This window comes from Pseudopodoces humilis, chromosome 9 (assembly GCF_049639895.1).
Source record: "Pseudopodoces humilis isolate 2021_Gansu_Grassland_sample_001 chromosome 9, ASM4963989v1, whole genome shotgun sequence".
Classification (NCBI taxonomy): domain Eukaryota; kingdom Metazoa; phylum Chordata; class Aves; order Passeriformes; family Paridae; genus Pseudopodoces; species Pseudopodoces humilis.
Window position 1 is genome coordinate 9,506,239 of NC_142208.1, and position 20,253 is coordinate 9,526,491.

Genomic DNA, 20,253 nt, shown 5'->3' on the forward strand with positions numbered 1-20,253 from the left:
TATACAGGTGGTGAGAGTTTTATTTCAAGCTGGTCCTGGTCTGATTCTGTGGCTGAATTCCTCTTGGAGGTTGGAGCGTGTACTATGTACACCTGAAGCTCATTCTGTGATCTAATTTTATTCAAAAGAAATCTAGTTCATGTACTTGATGACTGCTTTGCAATGTAAAGCAAAGCAAAATAGGGTTGTTTGGGAGATGGACTTCAAAAGTGCAGTCCTGATTTGAATTAAATGCTAATATAGACATACCTAGAGTCATGCAGATCAGGAAGTTCACCAAAATAAAGTTGTTTAGTAAGAGAGCTTGGATATCTATTCCTGGGGTTGGAATGAGGAAAGGCAGTGAATGCTTACAGAATTGAACAGCTACTTCTTCAGTTTGAGAGTTTGGAAAAATATAAGGAGGACATGGTTTTAAAAACAAAGCAAAAGAACCCTGAGCTGTGTTGTTCAGAAATGTCTTTACTCTTGTAAAGCAAACTCTTTAAATAATACAAAGTGGACTTCATATAAATCAAATACTAGACACAGGAAGATTGGAGGTGTTGTAAAAACAGAATGCACACTAAGTTTTTTTCTGTTGTTCTTTTGGAGTCTACCAGAAGATGAACTTGAGGTCTTTGGTTAGAGAGAGGAGAAGAGATGAATATATTTTACAGATCCTTTACTTAAAAAAGCAAAACCAATCTGTACAAACACTATTGCATGGCTAGAATGTTTTTTCAGTTTTACCATGGAAGAAATAAGTCAAGTGTCAGCTTGTCTGCTCAGAGGAGACAGCTGTCTTTAAGAATTGGTGCTATCTGATATTCTGGATGGTTTTGGGTTACCATTTAGCACAAATTTATTATTTATTACCAAGACTATTAAACCTCAGTGTGTGAGGAGCGGTGCTTATAAATGGATGTGGAGACAGAAGTATTCTGACCTTCTTGTAATGGTAAAGGTCTTTATGTTCCTTCGGAAGGAAAAGAGGAGAGCAGATGCTTGAACTCTCTGCTGAAATCATGCACATGTTTTCTGTTTGCATCCCTCCTGTTTGCCTTGGTATTCAAAAGTCATTACATCTCTACACTGTATGATGGTTGTATGTTATTTAACATAACCATAAGCTGGAATGGTGGTGTTTAAGCCTTCGTGTGATTTTCAAGGTTATGATCACTTATGATAGGACTGGAATTTCTAAATAGTAAGATTCTTGTAGGATCTTCGTAAAAGCATCAGATGAGAGAAACATTCAGAAATTGTGACACTGATAAAATGAGAAAAGTTTGCAATAGGTGGCATCTGCTCACTGTGGAATAAAACTAACAAAGCTGATAAGCCCATTTTAGCTACCAACAGTGCATCTGAAAATGTTGGCACTTAACACAAGTGAGGCTTGCTCACAATCCTTAAGAGAACTGGGTAAGAGCCTGTGCCAGACTTGCCTTGATGCTGGGATATACAGCAATTCAAAAACACAAACCAAAAATCGAACCCACCCGACTGCCAATACCTTTGTCCAAATTCTTGGCTTGCTTTTCAGTTCCCAGGAGTTACCATGCCTGTGTACAGCTACAAAGAAACTATTGGTTATTTTGCGGTATATTGCAGTTTCTGGTGTACTTCAAATTATAGTGTGACCCCAGTGGATTTTTGGTGTGGAGCTGCAGTCTTACCTATTCTCTGGTGTTTATAATGAAGATTGAATTATGCATGGCTTGCTTTTTCCATTGGTGTCACCAACAGTGTGTCCCTTCTTTGGACTTGAGGAAGAAGGTCTTCACAGAAGAGTGATTGGGCACTGGAATGCGCTGCCCATAGAGGTGGAGTCACTGTGCCTGGAGGTGTTTAAGAAGAGACTGGATGTGTCTGTCACTCAGTGCCATGGTCTAGTTGACAGAGTGGTGTTAGGTCATGGGTTGGACTTGATGATCTCAAAGGTATTTTCCAACCTAGTTGATTCTGTGAATCTCTAGTCTGCTGAATTTTTTAAAAGGAAAAAAAGAAATTAGAAACATGGTGTCTGGAGGCTTGCAAATCTGGCTGGCCAGGAGAATCCAAGGGTTATGAGGAGAGATGAGAAAGACTTATTTTCATAGGAAGACTCTCTACAGAGATTTTTAACACCCTTTGTCCTTGACATCACCATTCATCTAAGATAAATGTGTTTAAATTAAAGGATATAAATGTTTTGGTTGGTTCATTTTTAATGTGAGCAATTACTGATAACAATAAATGCATTTTTTGTGTCAGTGTTTTACAGATATGCTGCAACTGTGCAGCTATTGGATATGCACAATTCCTAGGAAGTTTCTCTCTAGCTGGGAGCAGCTCATCATAAAAGATGGTTTCTCTAATTCCAGATACAAGTATCTGCAATGTACAGTTCACATTCTAGACCATAAACCGTCAACATGGTTTCTTCAGCTATCTCTTTAATCAAATCCTCTTTGTGTTTTGCAGATCAATAGAAATATGCATTTCCATAATACCACCTTTGAACTAATGAAGTGGAAGTACAGATGAAAACAGTCTGGAGGAAGCTTGAAGTGCAGCACAGTTTTATTCAGTTTCCTAATTCAGAGGTAAGGTTAATGCATGCAAAATTTTATTTTGAGTATTTCAGGGATAAAAAGCATATGGTAAACAGCCACCATATCTTACAAAAAATTTCAGAGCCACCTTTTTTTATGCTAGTGACAGTCTTTAATACCATATTAAAACAGCTGTTTGATCTAATATCTGTCCATGTCTCAGTTACGAAAAAAGACAAATCGGCATCAACTTCAGACATCTGTTGTACAAAGGCACATGGGAAAAGAGTTATGGTATCAGGCAAATTTTATTTGGTAGAATCTGCTTTGTCATATATACTACTGATGCTATAGTTGATTATTATTTTAGTCTGTTTACTGATATGACCAGGTAAAAGCTTTATACAGCATCAAGTGGTAGGGCATGAGCATAACTAGTTGGGTTGAAAACTCTGGACACAATACTGTTTTAAAAAGGGAAACATAAAGCACACACCCCCAATCACCTTCACAAGTTACTTTTTCTGCCTTCTAGTCCACTGTCTTTTTAAAGATGACTAGTATTAGAAGCAGTTGAGGGATGGAGGTTGTTTTTTTGCTTTCCTTGTATGTTAATATCTGATCTGGCAAAAAATAAAATGGCAACACCACTCCACCAAAAAAATTCTCTATCTTCACACAGTTGGTTCTCTTTTTACTAGGGATTATGGGCTTCTAAGTCAAGCACAAAAATGGCAAGAAGAGGGGAATTAGAACCAAATAAAAGCAGGTCCTTGTGCTAATTATTCCTCCTCTGATGTACTGCCTCTTGTTGTCATACCTTTTATACCTGAATTTCAATAGCAAAGGGACAAAGACAAAAGAAAAAATTGGATCATGAATGCCAAAATAGGGAAATACTATAAATGCCAGATGTGAGCAGGGGATATTGCCCAGCACATTTTATGTCCTTCCTGAGTGAGTGATCAGCAGTATTGTATTTCATTGCCTGTCCTGCTTTCAGGTATGTCTTTGAGCCCATTTTTAAGTTTGGACACCTGCAAAAAACAGTGAAAGTGAGTGTTTAAGTTTTAAATATTGGTTATATAGAAAAGGTGTCTTTTGTTTGCATCTAAACTGCTGCCTGACAGTTTATTTGTTAGTTTACAGAGAGAAATTTGGATTAAATTTCTTTGGTTGCCTCTTCCATTTTAGGGTTTAGTGAATAGTATCAAATGTCTGAAGTTCCCAAAATAGTTTATTTTATCTTTCTTTAATATGGAATACCTGTAATACAACCCTTCATTGTACTTTTGCTAATTCTACTTTATTTTGTGAGACAGTGTAAAATTTTCTTACCTCTTACTTAATATGGTAAATAGGTCTCTTTTAATTATACCTGTGAATTTGTGCATCTCCAGTGCAGCTGGAGAAATTGATTAGTATATTACACGTAATCAGTAGGGTTATGTGTACTCAATTCCCTTCTGCAACTCGTGTCCCATATAGTGTTGTCTCTTTATTTAATAGAAAGATATTGGTTGTATGATTATTTTCTTTGAGATGTTGAAAACTGGACTTGGATGACTTCCCAGCGCCACCCATTAAAATGTCAAATACTCCCATAGTTTGATTTGCCTACAGCAAGGCATGAGTTTGAAGGATGTTAAAGACCTCTAAAGTACAACTGCTGAACCAATAACTTTTGTTGACAGTTTAGGAATAACTTCCTACTTTTTTTACTGTCCATAGCTGTCATCTTCCTGTGTCCTCCAAACCAGTAGTGGTAGGAACATCTTTTATGTGATGCAGCTCATTCATTCAGTAGCCAGAAACACATACCAGGTGTGTCAGAATGAAGGTTGTCAGTGATGAGATGGTGTTCCTGCAATGATTTTCTTATTAATCATCAAGATTGCCTAAGATCCCCTCTGTTCTGTTAAGAAACAATTCTTTTGTAAGGTTGGGTTAGCTGCCATTGAATTTCCTTGGTGGCAAACTATTTGCTAGGAGTTAATTCCATAACAAACAGGGTGAGCCACTCGAGGCTCAAACCACAAATGGGAAATACAGGTCAGTGTGCTCAAAGCATTTTCCAGGAGTGGCGGAACCAGACATCCATGTCATCTTGTGAATCAGTTGATCAAAACAGGAAGTGCCAGTGGATCCACTCAGGAGCTGCTCTGTTCTGCAGTGTCCTCTTAACAGGACTTTCCTTACTCCCGTAGCCCCTGGCTTATCCCAGCTTGTTCCAGTAGTCTCACTATCTTGATCTCAGACCACACAAAACAAGAGCATTCCTACTGCTAGGTCAAGACTGTCAGGCTCAGCAAGGTCAGATTAAGCTGCTGAGAATGCCTCCATTTTAATGTTGGCTCTGATTGGCTCAGGAGCTCCTGTTGAAAGTGTCATGGGCAGCAGATTTCAAAGAAATCTAGACAAGTTCCTATATAGTAAAAGGAAGCTAAATTTTGAATATTATTCCTGTATCTGAGGATGGGAATTTTATGGGGTAGAATAGAGAACAATTTAAGATCTTACAATGAGAAAAGCATACAAAGGAATGCATTTGCAGTATAGTCTGAAGATATTTGTATTGATAGGAATGTATTTTGCAACCAGATTATTGTAACACAGGTATGTAATTAGAAACGTACTAAATTGCCTTTTTCTGCTTATTTTCTATTAAATGTTTAGATGAGGAATGGCAAAATGTGTGTTTCAACCAAACATTAATACAGGGATTAATTTTGCTTGCAAGAATTGTTTTCTTTCTTTTTATTTCCCTTGAGCCAAAACAAAGCAGATACATGTTTCTTTTTGATGGTACTATTTTGAAGTAGTTCTAAGTAGTCAGTTATGGAGTAAGTTCCTTTAAACTAGGTTAAAAAGTCAAAAATGTGCTTCTCCAGAGGTTCCAAGGTTGTGAAGGTACTGTAAGTTTCATGAAATGTTAGGTGAAGTGTTTCTAAGTGAAGTGTTGCAGTTGATGCAGAATTTAATTAGGGATCGACTTCAAATGTATTCAAAAATACTAAATATTAAAATAATAAGCAGCTACTTGTTAGCTTACTAAAATCTAAGACCACTTTAGATAAGAGTCTTTTTATAAAATCCTTAATATTTATAAAGGCACTGTGATAGAAATGTCCTAATTTTCTTATTTCTAAACCAGGTATATGTACCATCCTTTAAAAAAATTACTTGTGTGCCATAGCTAAGTCCATGTAAAGAAATTATATTTTTATCATGTCCTTAAAATATGTATGTTTTGAGTTTACAGGACAGTAAAGGAATTTCAGGATATCTTAAGTAAAAATCTGAATCTGTTTAGAGTAATGGTAGAGGGGTCAGTAGTCACATCTGTTAGGAGGATTTCCACAGTGTAGAGGGGTTCCCAGATGGCTACACTTCACCATGCTTCAAAACACATTTTGTTGTTCTAAGATCTGAAATTCCTGTTCTCGTTCAAACATGCTCATTCAAGTTGCTGGTGTTTAAAAACAATTATTTGTTTCAGTTGGCAGGTAAAGCATATGAAATTTTTTTACAGAAACAGTTCAGTCCCAGGCTTTCTGTGGGATGAAAGAGAAGTGATAAGGGGTCTGCCTGTGCAGAGGAGAGTCCCTGAAGTCTTTGAGATGGCAGTGTATGAGAAGAGAGATATTTATACAGGTGTCTTGGAAGTTCCATGCACTTTGAGTTGTTTTGGAATTTGCAGATGTCCTCTTGCAATCTACTTGGTTTCCCCCCCTCCCCTCAGTAAATTTCATGTTTGGTGGTACCACCAATCTCTGGATTAATAAGACTTTTTTAATGGGGAAGAGGAAGCTTTATTGGTCTTTAAAATTTGCACCCACCAAAGCCACTCCCCTCTCCATGGGTTAGAGGTCAGGAGATCAGGAGAGGTCACTCACTGGTTACCATCACAGGCAAAACAGAGTGAATTTGAGGATATTAATTGAATGTCTTACTAACAAAATCAGAGCAGGACAAGAAGTAGAAATCTTAAAAATATCTTCTTCTACTCCTCCCTCCTTTCTGGGCCCTACCTCTGCTCTCCAGCAGTGAAGGGAAATGGGGAGTGGGGCTCCTGGTGAGTTCATCACACATTCCTGCTGCTGCTGCTTAGGGAGGAAAGTTCTTTCCCTGCTCCACAAACTGCTACAGCATGGGTCTCTCTTCCCTGGGGCGCATCCTTCAGGCACAGCCTGGTCTGATGGGAGTCTGCCACAGGGTCACAAGTCCTACCAGGAAACTTGCAGTGTGCATGTCCCTGCCAGGACCCTCTCCAGCACAGGTTTCCCATGGGCTCACAGACTCCTCTCAGGCATCCACCTGCTCTGGCATGGGCTCCTCCATGGGCTGCAGGTGGATCTCTGCTTCCCCGTGGTCCTTGGTGGGCTGCAGGGGCACAGCTGCCTCACCATGGCCCTACCAAGGGTTGCAGGGGAATCTGCTCTGGTGCCTGGGGCACCTGCTGCCCCTCCTCCTGCACTGACCTTGGTGTCTGCAGGGTTGTTTCTGTTGCATATTCTCACTCCTCTCTTCTCTGGCCACAGGAACATCTGTGCAGTAACTTTTTTTCATTCTTGAATATGTTATCTCAGAGGCATTATTATCATTCCTGATGGCTTTGGCCTTGGTCAGGAGTGGGTCCATCCTGGAGACAGCTGGCATTGACTGGACAAGTTTCTGGCAGCTTCTCACAGAAGCCACCCCTTTAGCCCCCCACTACCAAAACCTGGTCAAACAGGCCAAATAAATTACTGCAGTCTTTCATCAGATGGTTTGGTTTCAGTATGATTCTTATCTCAAATGTGTGAAAAATCTCAAAAGAGAAAAGGGAAATGGAAAAATACCTAGGATGTGGTAGAGGATTACAAGATACTATGTAGTGCTTGATAGAGAAGGTCCAATAATGATGGCGGTTTTTGTCCCCTTTCTCTCTGCCAAAAATAATTCAGTATTCTCTTCAACCAGCAACAAAAATTGCTTCCCGGTATGGAATCTGTGGTTTTCCTGTAACCTCAATTTTTCCTTCACAGATTTAATTTGAATCAGCCTTAATACCATCCTATTAGAGGTGATTCATGTAAGCTAAAGAATCCTGAAAGAAAGAAGGTTTTGATAGTGAAGATGTGGAAGGAATAAATCACCCCTACATGGAATAACAGCCTTGACAGAAGTAATATAAAAAAGGCAGAATGAGACAGTTTTAAGAATGTGATTTTGAATGACTGGGGAATAATTGAATTGCCAGAGTTAATGCAGAGGTGACTTAGGAAGAACATGGTCTTACTTTTAAGATTATTAGCTTAAGGAACTTCTGAGACATCAGAGGATATACCTGCAAATTTAAAGATGATGAGAGAGTGGGCAAAATGTTTACAATAAAAAATAGTGTCCAAGTCACCCCTGTAATACTGAGTAGGGGCAGTTTAAACCACCATGATAGTCAAAGAGAAAAGTAGGAAACCAAGTGAAATTCATAGGAGTATATAATATAATCTCTACCTTTTTAGTTTCTTTAGGTCTTAGTCCAGTTGCTTTCTTACAATATGGAGAGAAAAACAAAGATTGAATGAAAAAAAACTTACAGATTTTATAAGTTGAATGTGAACTTCACCTAATCTAAAACCAAGCTTCTACCCTATATGTTGATGTCCTGCCGTCCTGAGTTCTACTGTGCAACAGTTGTTGAAAAATGTTTCATAGTGTGTTTAAAAGAACCTTTTTTGCACTGAGAAAAGAACTGGTGTAGTTGGTTAATTACAAATGGGAGATTTTTAATCTCAATCTCATGACCAGAAAGCTCTTGTTTGCATTTGAATTTTGTGGGGAAAAAAAAAAATTAACATTATTACTTTAGCACTTCAGTGCAGGGAAGTAGAGGATTATAACTGTTGAAGTAAACATTACCTTTGAACTGTTTTTGTCTACCTATTGAAAGATTACTGTGTTTGGGTTTGGAAATGTCTTTGAAGCTATATTGGATGAAAGTACATTGTTCAAACTTAAGAGGAGTATTTGTGTGCATGTGCATGCCATGTTGTTTCTGTAGTTATTTAACCAAGCCAGATCTACAGTGCACTTAGAGTTTAACTGAAGTTTGCATTAAAATCTGTTTTTATCTCAGTAAGACTTGCAGAACACTAACAGGGTAAGATAGTGCTCAGACACATACATTTTGAGTCCTGGAAATTTTTCCCAGAGCAATAATACTTTCTTATATATGTCATGTTGAAATTAAATGTTGCAGATGAAAATAGATGCTGAATGCAGCATATAATTAATCTTACATTATTTGTCCTGTGTAAGCACTTTCTTAATATAGCAATGCAGTTTAGTATATCCACTATCTGTGAGGTAACTCTGTAGGTGAGCGTGTCATGCTTTACACATAAGCATTTATCAGTCTGATACTGAGAATATTTGAACACTTTGCAGGTTCTATGTAAGATACTGAATGATTCTAGTTTAGGCTATTCTAAACTTGCCACCGATAATACTTGCTCACTTCTTTTGCCGTTGCTGTGAAGGTAGTAACCTCATGCTCTGTGCCTGGAGTTTGTAATCTCATAAAAATATCCCCAACATAAGTTTCTAGAGTGAAGGCTCACAGATGATAAAAGTTAGTCAACTGTTCATTAAAATTCAAAAGAATAAGAAAGGTTGCAATTTTAAGTTATAAGGGTAATATAACTAACACAAAGAACAATCTTAATAGGTAAGTGTAATTTGCAAATTACATTTATCTAAAATTTTGTTTCTGTAGTAAGAAGACTTTAAAAATTGCTTCCCCCTGCCACAGCAGTCATTTAGAGCAGCATAAAGGAGCAGCCCTTAAAATTTCACTTATTTGTCCCATCCAGCTATCAAAATGCCTCTTTGGAAGTCTGATGGAGACCACTCCTTTGAGGATATCTGTGTATTATTTACAATGATTTGTGAGAACAGCTAGACAGGGAGTTTCTCCTCTCAGCAGAATACAGTGCCTCCATGGGCATGGCAAGCAGGTGAAGAAAATGAGGATTAAGGCTTACCTTGCTAAGCAGCATTTTGTATTAGCAAATCTTCATGATGTTGAACTTGCCAGTCTTGTCTCTGCTGTTTGTATGTGTCGAGCAATACTGTCAAAGAAAGCTCATCTCTCACCCATTGCAGTGGGGAGTGCTGAATTTGATGATTTAAAAATTATGTTGCTTGCTTATGAAGTAATATTTACAATTGTGTTTTTATCTCGTTCATGAAATAACATATGAATGGACAGCTGTTACCTTTTGAGTAGCAGAACAAAAAAATATATCCATGTTCAGAGTTTGAAGCGTTGTGAGGGCAAGCAGTTTGCCTCTTGTGAAATGCTCTTCTGTCGGCCTTTTTTAATACTAGATCACATGTCACTTGCTCTAAAAGGGACATCATAGTCCCTTTGTCACATACCAGTGGAAAAGGGTTTGCAGATGCGTAAGCAGGCAGATTCCCCTGTGTAAGACATCACCAATTGCAGTTTGGAGGGGTTTGTTTGTATTTTTGGCTGAGGGTTGTCTTCATAAGAAATGTTTTCTGTCTATTCTCAGTAATTTGAAACTCCGTCTTCCAGGTGTAAATTAAAAGGAAGGGGGATTTAAACGCCCCTTTCTGCTACTCCTTCCGAATTTTTTTTTTATTTCCAGCTCTGTATGGAAAGCATATCCATTAATAACTTTCTGTCCACAATGTGAGTGTGAGGAGTGAGGGCTCCGTGCATTATCAGGTTGACTCTTTTGACCTTGGTAATTACTAATCTATGCAATCGGGCCTTTCTGAGCCTTGTCGGTCTCGCTTGTTTAGCGTTTTATTTATTTTGTTGGTTTCTACAAGTCCTGAATAGGAAAAGGCGATTTAAAGAGTAAACCCCCCCAAAAAAAGAAACCCAACCCTAAGTTTATTCTTAAGGGGTGGAGGTCTTCTAGAGGGGAGCTGGCTTGCAGAGGGGGAAGACAGTATTCTTATGCTAATCCAGGCTCTGGATAAGGAGCAAAGCAGCCGTGCAAACAATGGAAGTGGAGCCAGAAAGTCTGCGCTGCAGTCTAGCACGCCTTGAAAAGCATGTCAGGCCGGGCGCCTTGGGCTGCCGGGAGGGGCCGCGGGGGGAGCGCCTCCCGCTCGCTTTATGGAGCTGGCGGCTGGCCAGCACACTTGGAAAAATCTTACTACCTAGAAAACAAGAGTTAAGGCTGGAAGAGGCGAGGGCAAGAGGGGAGAGAAGTAGTTTATAGTCTTGGTGTTTTTTTTTCGTGTTAGAAAAAGCTAACCCCCAAACCCCGTGTTGAGTTGTCTCAGCTTTGTTGCTGCTGTTTTCTCCTTTGTACCAAAAACTGAAATTCAAGTGATGTGTCTTTTAAATAGCAGCCGCATTTTCTGAACGTTGTGCGGGAGAGGTAGGCTTTAGCAACGTGCCCTTGGTGGGAAACGAGCTTACACCTCCCTCCTGTGGGCGAAGCGCTCGGGCTGGGAAGCCGCCGGGAGCCGGAGCTGCGGGCTGGCCTGAGGATGGCACGGAGGTATACCTGGTTCCTGCCCCTCGCTCCTTTTCTGGGACACACCGATGGCACTGACACAGGGGAAAAGCAGCGATTTGTCCAGCACGCTTTCTTACTGATTGAAGTCAGTGACCAAAAATACAGGCTGTTTTCCTTAGGCATCATGAAATTAAAAATGTGCTCTTGAAGCACCAGACAAAAACACAGTTTCTGCCGAACTCCTCCTCGCAAGTTCCATAATTTGCATAATCACCTTCACTTTGGAGACATAAAGAAGTGTGAATTTCTTCTTCTAGGTTGGGCAGAGGTTGTAGGTCTAGCAGAAGCATGCCAAGATCATGGGAGCTAAGTAAAAGAAATGCTTACCCTTTCTGTTTATTGATCTAGGGATTTTTTTTTATTGTAGATTAATGAATAACTGCCCTTAAATGATGAAAAAAATACTGTAAGGTTATGAAAACGTTCATTAGTCTTCATAGCACTGAAAGGGATGTTGCACATTAGAAACTCTTTCTGTGAAAGTGTTTGTAATTTTGAAGGCATTGGCGCACTTATTTTAGGTCCTTTTTCCACTTCTAAAAATATGAGGAAACTCAGGATTGAGGCCCATCTTTATCCTTTCCTCACCCCAAGTATATTATTTGTGTCAAATTATTGAAACTCAGAGCCAAAATGTGTGATGCCTCATAGGCAGTATAGTGTGACTTATATTTTTAATAGTGATGTGTAAAATTTCTAACAGTTTTGATGATTGTTTCCCCTTACTGCTTATGTTTGGTGAACAAAAGTAAGTTTATTATGAATGAGATATAAAAGGTTTAAGTTATGATTCCCCATTTGGAGTCATTAAATTTAGAGATGGAATGCATTACATGTGGAGACTTTTCGTCTTGGTCACATTGACTGGTATGACAGTAAGGAACTAGCAAAAATTATAAATAGATTATAAAAACATATGAGAAGGATAGCTTCTGGGTAGAATAGCAGAAGTTGATGTCATTTATTGTGGAAAGAGCATGGGTGTCCATTTCCTAATTGTCTTAAGGGCAGAAACTCTAAGCCAGCTAATCACCAAAGTGAAGAAGTTGAGAAAAGAGGGAAATGGGTGAAGGTGAATAAAAATTGTGTAGTGAAATTTTCTCCAAATATGTTAAGAGAATTGTCACGTTTGTAACACATTAGGATATGTCTGAATACCTTATTGCAGTGAGAAAACAATTTTGCTGAATGTCATTGCAGTTAATTTAATTGAAGAAACTTTGTAGCAGTTAGTTAATTGTAATGCCATAGTAACAGTAAGATGGGCATTCAGGAGTCCAGTGAGTGGCGTCCCCAATTACCTAATTTTGCTGGGCATGGTAGAAAGCAGCTAGGCTTTAATTTCTTCACAGTTAACAACTTTGTTTATGAAACAGCTATATCATAATTTAGTACTTTGGCTTCTAAATTTTGCCGTGATGTACACGTTTGATATTTGCCAGCAGTGGGAAATCTTCCTTTCAGGAGATGTCTGTTTGACTGTCCAAGGTGAGTTGGTGGCTTTTCCCACTGATCAGAAATAACAAGTCCTTTTCGAAGACTTTGAGCTCCCCTGCTGCAGAAAACCTGTTCCTAGGGTCTTGTGTTTTTTGAATGAATAAATGTGTTGCAGTGCATGTTCTAAACACATGGTTCTATATGTATTACAGAGAGAACTAAGATTTATTTTTTCAGTCTTTTGAGAAGTATATAATGCATACAAATGTGCTTCATTTAGGATTTCAGATTTCATTTCAGTTTATAGAGGGAGAAAAGACTTTTGTATAATTTACAGTCTCTTGGCTTTTAAATTTATGCAATCAGGAATAGTTTGAAATAATTCTTACACAAGCCAAAGTTCAGGGGAATTATTTCTGTGAGCTTGAACAGATTAGTGCCCAAACAAATAGGGCCTTATGTGAAGTTGTTTTTGTTGATGGCTGTGTAGCCAGCAGTCTTCTCCATCACCTGTAGGATTTCTTGACAGATTTTGGGGGTGGATTTACCTTGTTCATTTAATTTAACATATTTGACAGCACTCAAGCGTAGGTAGTAGGTAGACAGTTCAATGAAACACTGTCACAGTGTTTCATTGTGACACTTTTCTACAATTAGTGTAAGCATGCCTTGCAATAGAATAATCAAAACACATTTGAAAAGTAGGTTTGTACAAGTATTTGACAGAATTACACAATACACAATCTCAAACTTTCTTCTTGTTACAGGCTTGGTTAAATTTACTGTTTGACTTTGGATAAACTGAAGCTAACAACAGTTATTTTTGTATTAAGAATAATGAAATGTAGTCCCAGATCAGTTCATTACTGTCCTGATACCTGTAGCCACATGAGATGGTGGCCTTTGTAAACTAAAGACTTAATTAAGTTTTTGAAGTCTATTTAGTCTGAAAATCTGCCCTACAACCTTCTAACTAGTGGTTAGGAATTGTCTTCTGATTTCTGATCTAAATGAATTTTAATGGCTAATCCATACCTAGTTGTTTAACCAGTAATTTTCTTAAGGTTGAATAGCTGTCTGTCTTTCATTGTGTTTATTCCTGGTATATTGTCAAAGTGTGGTTATTCACCCATCAATTTTAACTGTCTTAATTACAATTTTTTCTTTTCTTTTTATCTCCACATGTCTTTCTTTCCTTGAGATAGTACCCTTCTAGATGGATGTTGAATTTGTTGATCATATTGTCTCTGTGCTAGTCATGCCTTACTGTTTTCCCTGGGAAATTTCCCTAGGAAATACTAGAGTTGTGTTTGTGTCTTCTCCCAGCCACATCACATGGCTGTGTCTGATGTTCTGTAATCAGTTGGTGTCCTTGGACATAGCTGTCTCTTATGTGTAAGCTTCTAGTCTGTGTGAAGCAGAAATTCCTCAGTTACCAATATGCATGACTTTTCCAATTTCATGCTGTTGTACTTCATTCCATTTCTGTTACTTCAGTTCTTCACATGATCCAAATCTTCCTGCATAAAAACAACACTCAGCTGAACTGACAGTTTGTCAGCAATTTTTTTTAAAATTTTTGCTTTCTGTGCCTATTTCATTAATGAAAAGGGTGAGTATTCTTCAGTCAAGCTGAATCAAGAATGAAGGTCCTCAAATGCCATTTGAACTAGGCTACTAATCTCTGTTCTTGAAACTACTTGTCTGCCCTGTAGTGAATTCTTTACTGTTCTTATAATCCCTCTTTTCTTCATCCAAATGAGTAATTTTCTTTGTGGCACCATATCAGGTTTTTTCATAATCTTCCAGGGAAGTTGTTGCTGCGCACTGACTTAGACTGACAGTTCAGTTTATCTCTGGCATTCTGTTCATCTCAAAGTCCTGTTCAAAACTGTACCTGTGATTGAGGTAATATGCTTACAGTTACCTAAGTTGCTTCTTGCCCCAGTTACACATCAGAGAACAATTTAGTAAGTTTTAGTTTTGTTGTGTTTAAATACATTAACTTGGTGTTACATGTACTGCTGCAAATGGTTTGAAGTATCTTGTCTGTTGAAATGGATTGTATGTTCTAATTCTTGTGAAGTCTAAGATTGGCTTTTTTTCATGTGTTCCCCTTATACAATACTGTCTTTGTTGTTACATTCAGCACTATCATTGAAATTTGAAACAGCACAGCTCACTTGGTTTGGGGATCATGCTGTTAAAAATATTACATAGCCACATCTAAAGAACAGTTAGCACTGAACTCCATGCTTTCAGACTTGGTTTGTGCCATATGACAGATCTTGCACACTGCAACTTCATATATTTGGAGTCATACAGAACATAGGGCTGGACTGCTGTAATAATGCTGTGAATTCACTGCTGAGTTCCAGTTCAGTTTTAATAGTAAAAGAATTTTCTTCAATAAACTGCTACTAGGAAGGATAATAAAATACAGTGCAGAAAATTCAGGTGTTAGCATCAATGAATAAATTACATTTTAGTGGATTATAGTTGAATGTTTCTTTGTGGGTGTGGTAGAGAAGAGATTGAGAACTTCAAAATTAAACTGATTAACTTATGGGTTTGAATCTCTTCAGCATGATTCTGTTGGCAGAGTAGCATTCCGTGTGTTAATCGGTGCTTCAATATATTTGAAGAGGTTATTTAGTTGTGTCATTCTAAACTGTTATATCAGGCAGGTTTTGGAGAAATTCCAGCTGTTGCTCTTCCAGTTTTAGTGCCTTAGCCAGGGCTGCTAGTCTTCCTCTTTAATATGAGTCTGGAAAGGGTATTTTTTGTTTTAAAATGGGGAATTAAAATTTGTTCTCTTTGATTTTTATTACATGGTTTTATATACGATGATATTTTATATATATGTATATATATATGTGTGTGTGTGAAAAGGGAAATATTACTGGAAGGAAGATTGAGGTACAAAATACTGGTGGAGAGCATTATGTTTTGAATAGGCTTGGACAGCATTTCTGGAAACTTCTTTAGTATGTCACTGAACAAAAATCACCGTGAAATTGGAGTGAGTTGCATTTAAATGGTTTATTTCTTCCATTTTTCCTTGGGCTTTTTTAGTAACATGCTGTGTGGTACAGTGGCAAATACATGTTCCTGGGCCAGTGTGCCCACTGGTGAACTGGGGGAGAATATTGCCAAATTTTAAACACTCCTACTCGTACAATGTACAAGAGTGCAAGTATATATTCCTTCTGAAACTGGACAAGACAGAAATTATTTTTAAAAATGCTTTTAACAGACTATTACTGAGATTTATTTGGTTTTGCTTGCTAGAATATGGTAAATAAAGCCCTTGTTATTATTGCTGCATAAAGCTGTTGGCAGTTTTCAACTTCCATATGTTTTATTGAGTATTGGAAGTTCATTGCCTTTGAAACACAGAATAAAGCATTAATACTTACTCACGTTGCTGGCCTGATGTTTTATAGCTAGAAGGACATTCCTTATTAACTGTCAGAGTTGGTGCTGTGTCTTGTGCATTAGGGAACACCAAAGAATTGTATTTTTGCTGTCACATCGCTTTTCCCTCTGCCTGGCCAGGAAGTTTACTTTGAAGTTCCTGGTGCTCCGGACGTTTGCACAGTGCACAATTCCGAGTTCATCCCACCAGAACCTAGCAATAATCCTGGCCAGGGCCATGTCTGCCATGGTGCTCAGGGCACCTGCTCCCTTTTTGTGGCTGCATTAGAGAGAAGTCAGAGACGTGTGAAAAGTAGGCCAGGGGTCGGGGCGGCACGCCGCGCCTGCCGAAATTGGAATTGACGGACACCTCCCGGCTCAGCCGCTAATTTGCCTCCATGTTAAATGCCTCAGAAGACTCATTAAAATGAAAAGTTCTTGGGTCTCACCGACAGACAGATTGAGTTATTGATGCTGGAAGCGGCCACCAACAGTAATTGCTGCCCATCCCCGAGCGAACGCCCGTTCTAGCATTCATGAGCAGCGCCAGGCTGACAGGGGTCAGGGGGGTCAACCCCACCGAAATGAGGCCAAGGAGAGGCAAAATCAGGGCTCTGTTCATCTTTGTGCAGCTTTGCTTTTGTTGCAAGGAACTATTGAGGTGTTCAAGCTGCTTTTTAGTCCTTTGAGGCCCAATTACGCTCCCCTTGTGCATCACCATTGAAAAGTTCTGTAAGCAGGACGTGACCACAGCTACTGCAGTCTGAAAAAGTGACTTCTTGCTCGGTTTAGGTGTCTTAGCCGTGTGTTCACCCACTGCACAAGAGTAGAATTATGTTTTATTTGTGGAGCAAATGGCATGTGCATATGCTAGTGTAATTTTTCAGGAGGAATTAATTTGCACACAGCTTGGGAATCCAGGATGTCATGATTTTGAATTGCAGTTAGTGCTGTCTTTTTTTATATTTTTAAGATGCAGTACTCTTCTAGGAGGAAAAAAAGTAATAAGATAAGTATATTAGGTAACCAAACTGACTGTTAAGTTTAATACAAATTTGGTTTTCATCCAGCAGAGAGGCTGGGGTTTTTTTTGCAATAATGCTTCTCTACCAGCAGGTATCAACAGGTGGTCTAACATGGTGTTGCTGTTTCCCCCACCCAGTATTTTGGGAGTATTATAGCACTTGAGTTTAATTTTAAAATCATTAAAAGAAGTTTTCATTTCTATAAAACAAATCGTTTTCTAACAGATTTACATGTTAAATCTGTTGAATACTACCTGTAACAGTTATATGCAAATCTAAAATTATATAGCTGTGACCTATGAGTTGACATATCTAATATTTTTTTTTAGGAATGTAAAAACATCCCTCTGGGTTGTTACCAAATGTTTGTATTTCAGAAGAACCCTGCTATTCACTTAAATAGTAAACATAGCTAATGTTTTCTGTTACTAATGTTAATAAACAAATGGGGGGTTTTTGTTGGGTTTGTTGCTTATGCTCAGCTTGATGACTATCTGGAGGGTTTTTTTCTTGTTTCACAAATACATGAAGTTTTTAAACATTTTTTGTTTTGTTGTATTTTCCAGGAAACAAAGGTGGAAAAGCTACAGGAGCATCCTTGCAGTCAAGCACCGAATCTCATTAGACTTCACCAAACAGACTGAGCTTAGCATTTGTCGAGCAGAAGGGCTGGTCGCCCTGCACAGGAAGGATTAAAAGTGAACAATGACTCGATTGAGAGTTCATGAGCAATTGCTTGGAGCCTATCTGCTTATCATTCTTCATGTTCAAGGTAAATATGAACTAGTTGAAATATCCTTGTCTTTCTGATTTGTAACAGAGTTGTGTGTTTCCCAGTGATTTAAGTAGAATATTTTTCTTTTGAAGTTTCTTTTGCAGGCAGATGATATTACTAGCCTGATGCTCTATATGGATGCTTCCCAAAAAAGAAGGATGTTCTCCTGGTAATCCATTGTAGTATAGATTAGGTCTGTTTTAGCAAATACTTAAATAGAAACAATACCAAAAATGCCTGGTACACCACAGAGCAAGCTGGATGAGCAGCAGAAGTGAAGGTTTGGCTTTCTGAATTTCAGTTCTTCCATGTGTGAATATTCGATCCCTTTAACCTGACCCACTGAAGAATTTGCAGTGTGCAAAATTCTTCTTCTGATGCTCCCAGCAGCCTAGAGAGGTAGTCTGGCATAGTTAATCTAAATTAACTTGTTATGCCTACTTGATGGGCCAAGGTGATGCTATGGACTATTTACAAATACCCTCATTTTCAGTTAGTGAAGATACTCATTTGTGTGTCTGTTGTCTTTCCATACACCAATTACCAAAAACTTCTGGAAATCCAGTTATCATTAGAAGTTTTAACTCCTCTGTCAAATTGGGTCAAATTGCAAAAAAAAAGATATGCAGCAGTGCCATGCACGTCCAGCAGGCACACATGAATTAGTCAATATTTATCATTTTACTCATAGGCAATAGCACCTGAAGGATTATCTTTTCTCTCTAGATACAAATAGAAATAATGATACAAATATATAGGTCTTCTAGTGGCTTAAATTATATTAACTCCTTCCATGATCATGATGATTAATAAATAAATTCAATAAATAGTAATAAATAATAAATAAAAAGTTCAGTAAATAACTTCTAATAAGTAATGTAGATAAATTAAGTTTAAAGACTAAAAATTATTTTTCAGTGTCAAAAGAAGAAATTGCCTTACATTAGAAATTTTCCTGAATTTTAAATCAATATGGAGAGAGTTCTGAAAGCCATGGAAAAGTTGAGCTTATCGAAGTGTTGTTAGTTCTTTGCAAGTTGCCTAAGGGCTTTTCTTCAAATGTATGAAAAATGTTTGGTTTCCAGGGCTGGTGAGGAAAAAGCCAGTCAAGTCTCTCTGCTTGTCCCTACGTTCATGGGGGAAGAAAGAATTAAGATCATAGGCATAAAGCATTTGAAATTTTTCTAGGAAAGAGACAATGTAAAGTGAAAAGTTTAAATAGTTGACTAAGTTTCAGCAAGGAAAATATATACAGGATGTTAGGAAAATGCATCATAAATCAATCAACAGAGGTGAAAAAGATTCATTAGGGTAAATTGAAGAGAATTTCTGTAATTCATGGAAATAAAAGTAGAGAAAGTAGAAACTAGTGTGTGTACTTTCAGTGTCTGGCATCCAGCTTAATGGTTTGCTCTCTTGGGTTTTTTTTGGAGGCTTCTTCAGAATGTTAGGAATTTCAGAGCTTACCAAGACCTGAGAGAATGATAAAAGCAAGTATGTCTGTATAGCTGCATGTATATATACATACCAGATTCCCTAACAGGTAACTTGAAAAAGCAAATGTCTGCATGTGTTGATTACTGTGAAAATATTCTTACCATAACAACAGAAACCAGAGGCAATTCTATTGCATTGGTGAATAGCTGCAGTTTCTCAGGTTGGTACTATGCAGTAGGGTGACACAGTGGTTGTGGTGGGTTGTGTCTTTATAGCTTTGGGACTTCTTCACTTACTTTGAGAATTAGTCAGAAATAAGCCTGGGTTGCAGATGGACAGATTTAATAGCAATCTCTTCAATTAAATTGTTTTCTATTTCCTTTCTTGCTATGGAAGGCCTGTGCAGTAGCTTTAAGTCTATGACTTGCTCTGCATCTTCATCCACTTCCTCTTTCTGATCTAAGGCAAGAGGTTTTGGGATTCAGCCGCACTTGTGACTGCACTAAACAAGTTTTGTCTGCCCAGTAGTGCAGGGTTTTCATGCAGAGAACCAGTTTTACTTCAAGTAGAGTTCTTTTTGTTGTTACAGTGCGTTGATGAGCACGTCTGATCAATATATGTAGCAGTAATAAAGTGCTTAATATGTATTTTAACATGTTCTCATAAATTTGGTACTTCATTGCTGGCAGTTTACTTACCATGTGGTTCATCACATCTTTATGTATTCTTCAGAGACACCACAGAAGACCAGTATTTTTAATCCTTGTAAATTAGTTGGCTAAAAATGTATTAATACCACTTGATATGTATGAAGATATATTAAAAGTCAAATTTAAAAATAATTAATGTTAATATTAAATATTAAAATGGACTTCAAGTTGCCACTGTTGGTTAGTGAGCTAAAAAAAATCCTGTTGATTTTATTTCACTGCTCTAATTACTCTTATTCAAATACTTTATATAGATAAGGTATAGATTAAGATACATTTTAAACCTTTATGCACTTTCTTAATTTCAGGTAAAGTACTGAATTTGAATGTATAAACGAATCTGAAACAAAATACTAAAAGCTATAGAAGGAACTTACAGTTGTCAGTAGC

General features: G+C 37.9%; 1 protein-coding gene across 1 annotated transcript in view; it reads left to right on the forward strand.

The window, feature by feature from the left end:
- BMPR1A (bone morphogenetic protein receptor type 1A) overlaps window positions 1–20,253 on the forward strand; it is a 74,601-nt gene that overhangs the window by 35,891 nt on the left and 18,457 nt on the right. The window contains exons 2-3 of the mRNA XM_014250478.2: window positions 2,449–2,570; window positions 17,508–17,713. Of these exons, the coding sequence (XP_014105953.1) occupies window positions 17,647–17,713 (67 nt within the window). The 5' untranslated portion in view covers window positions 2,449–2,570; window positions 17,508–17,646. The remainder of the gene's footprint in view (window positions 1–2,448; window positions 2,571–17,507; window positions 17,714–20,253) is intronic.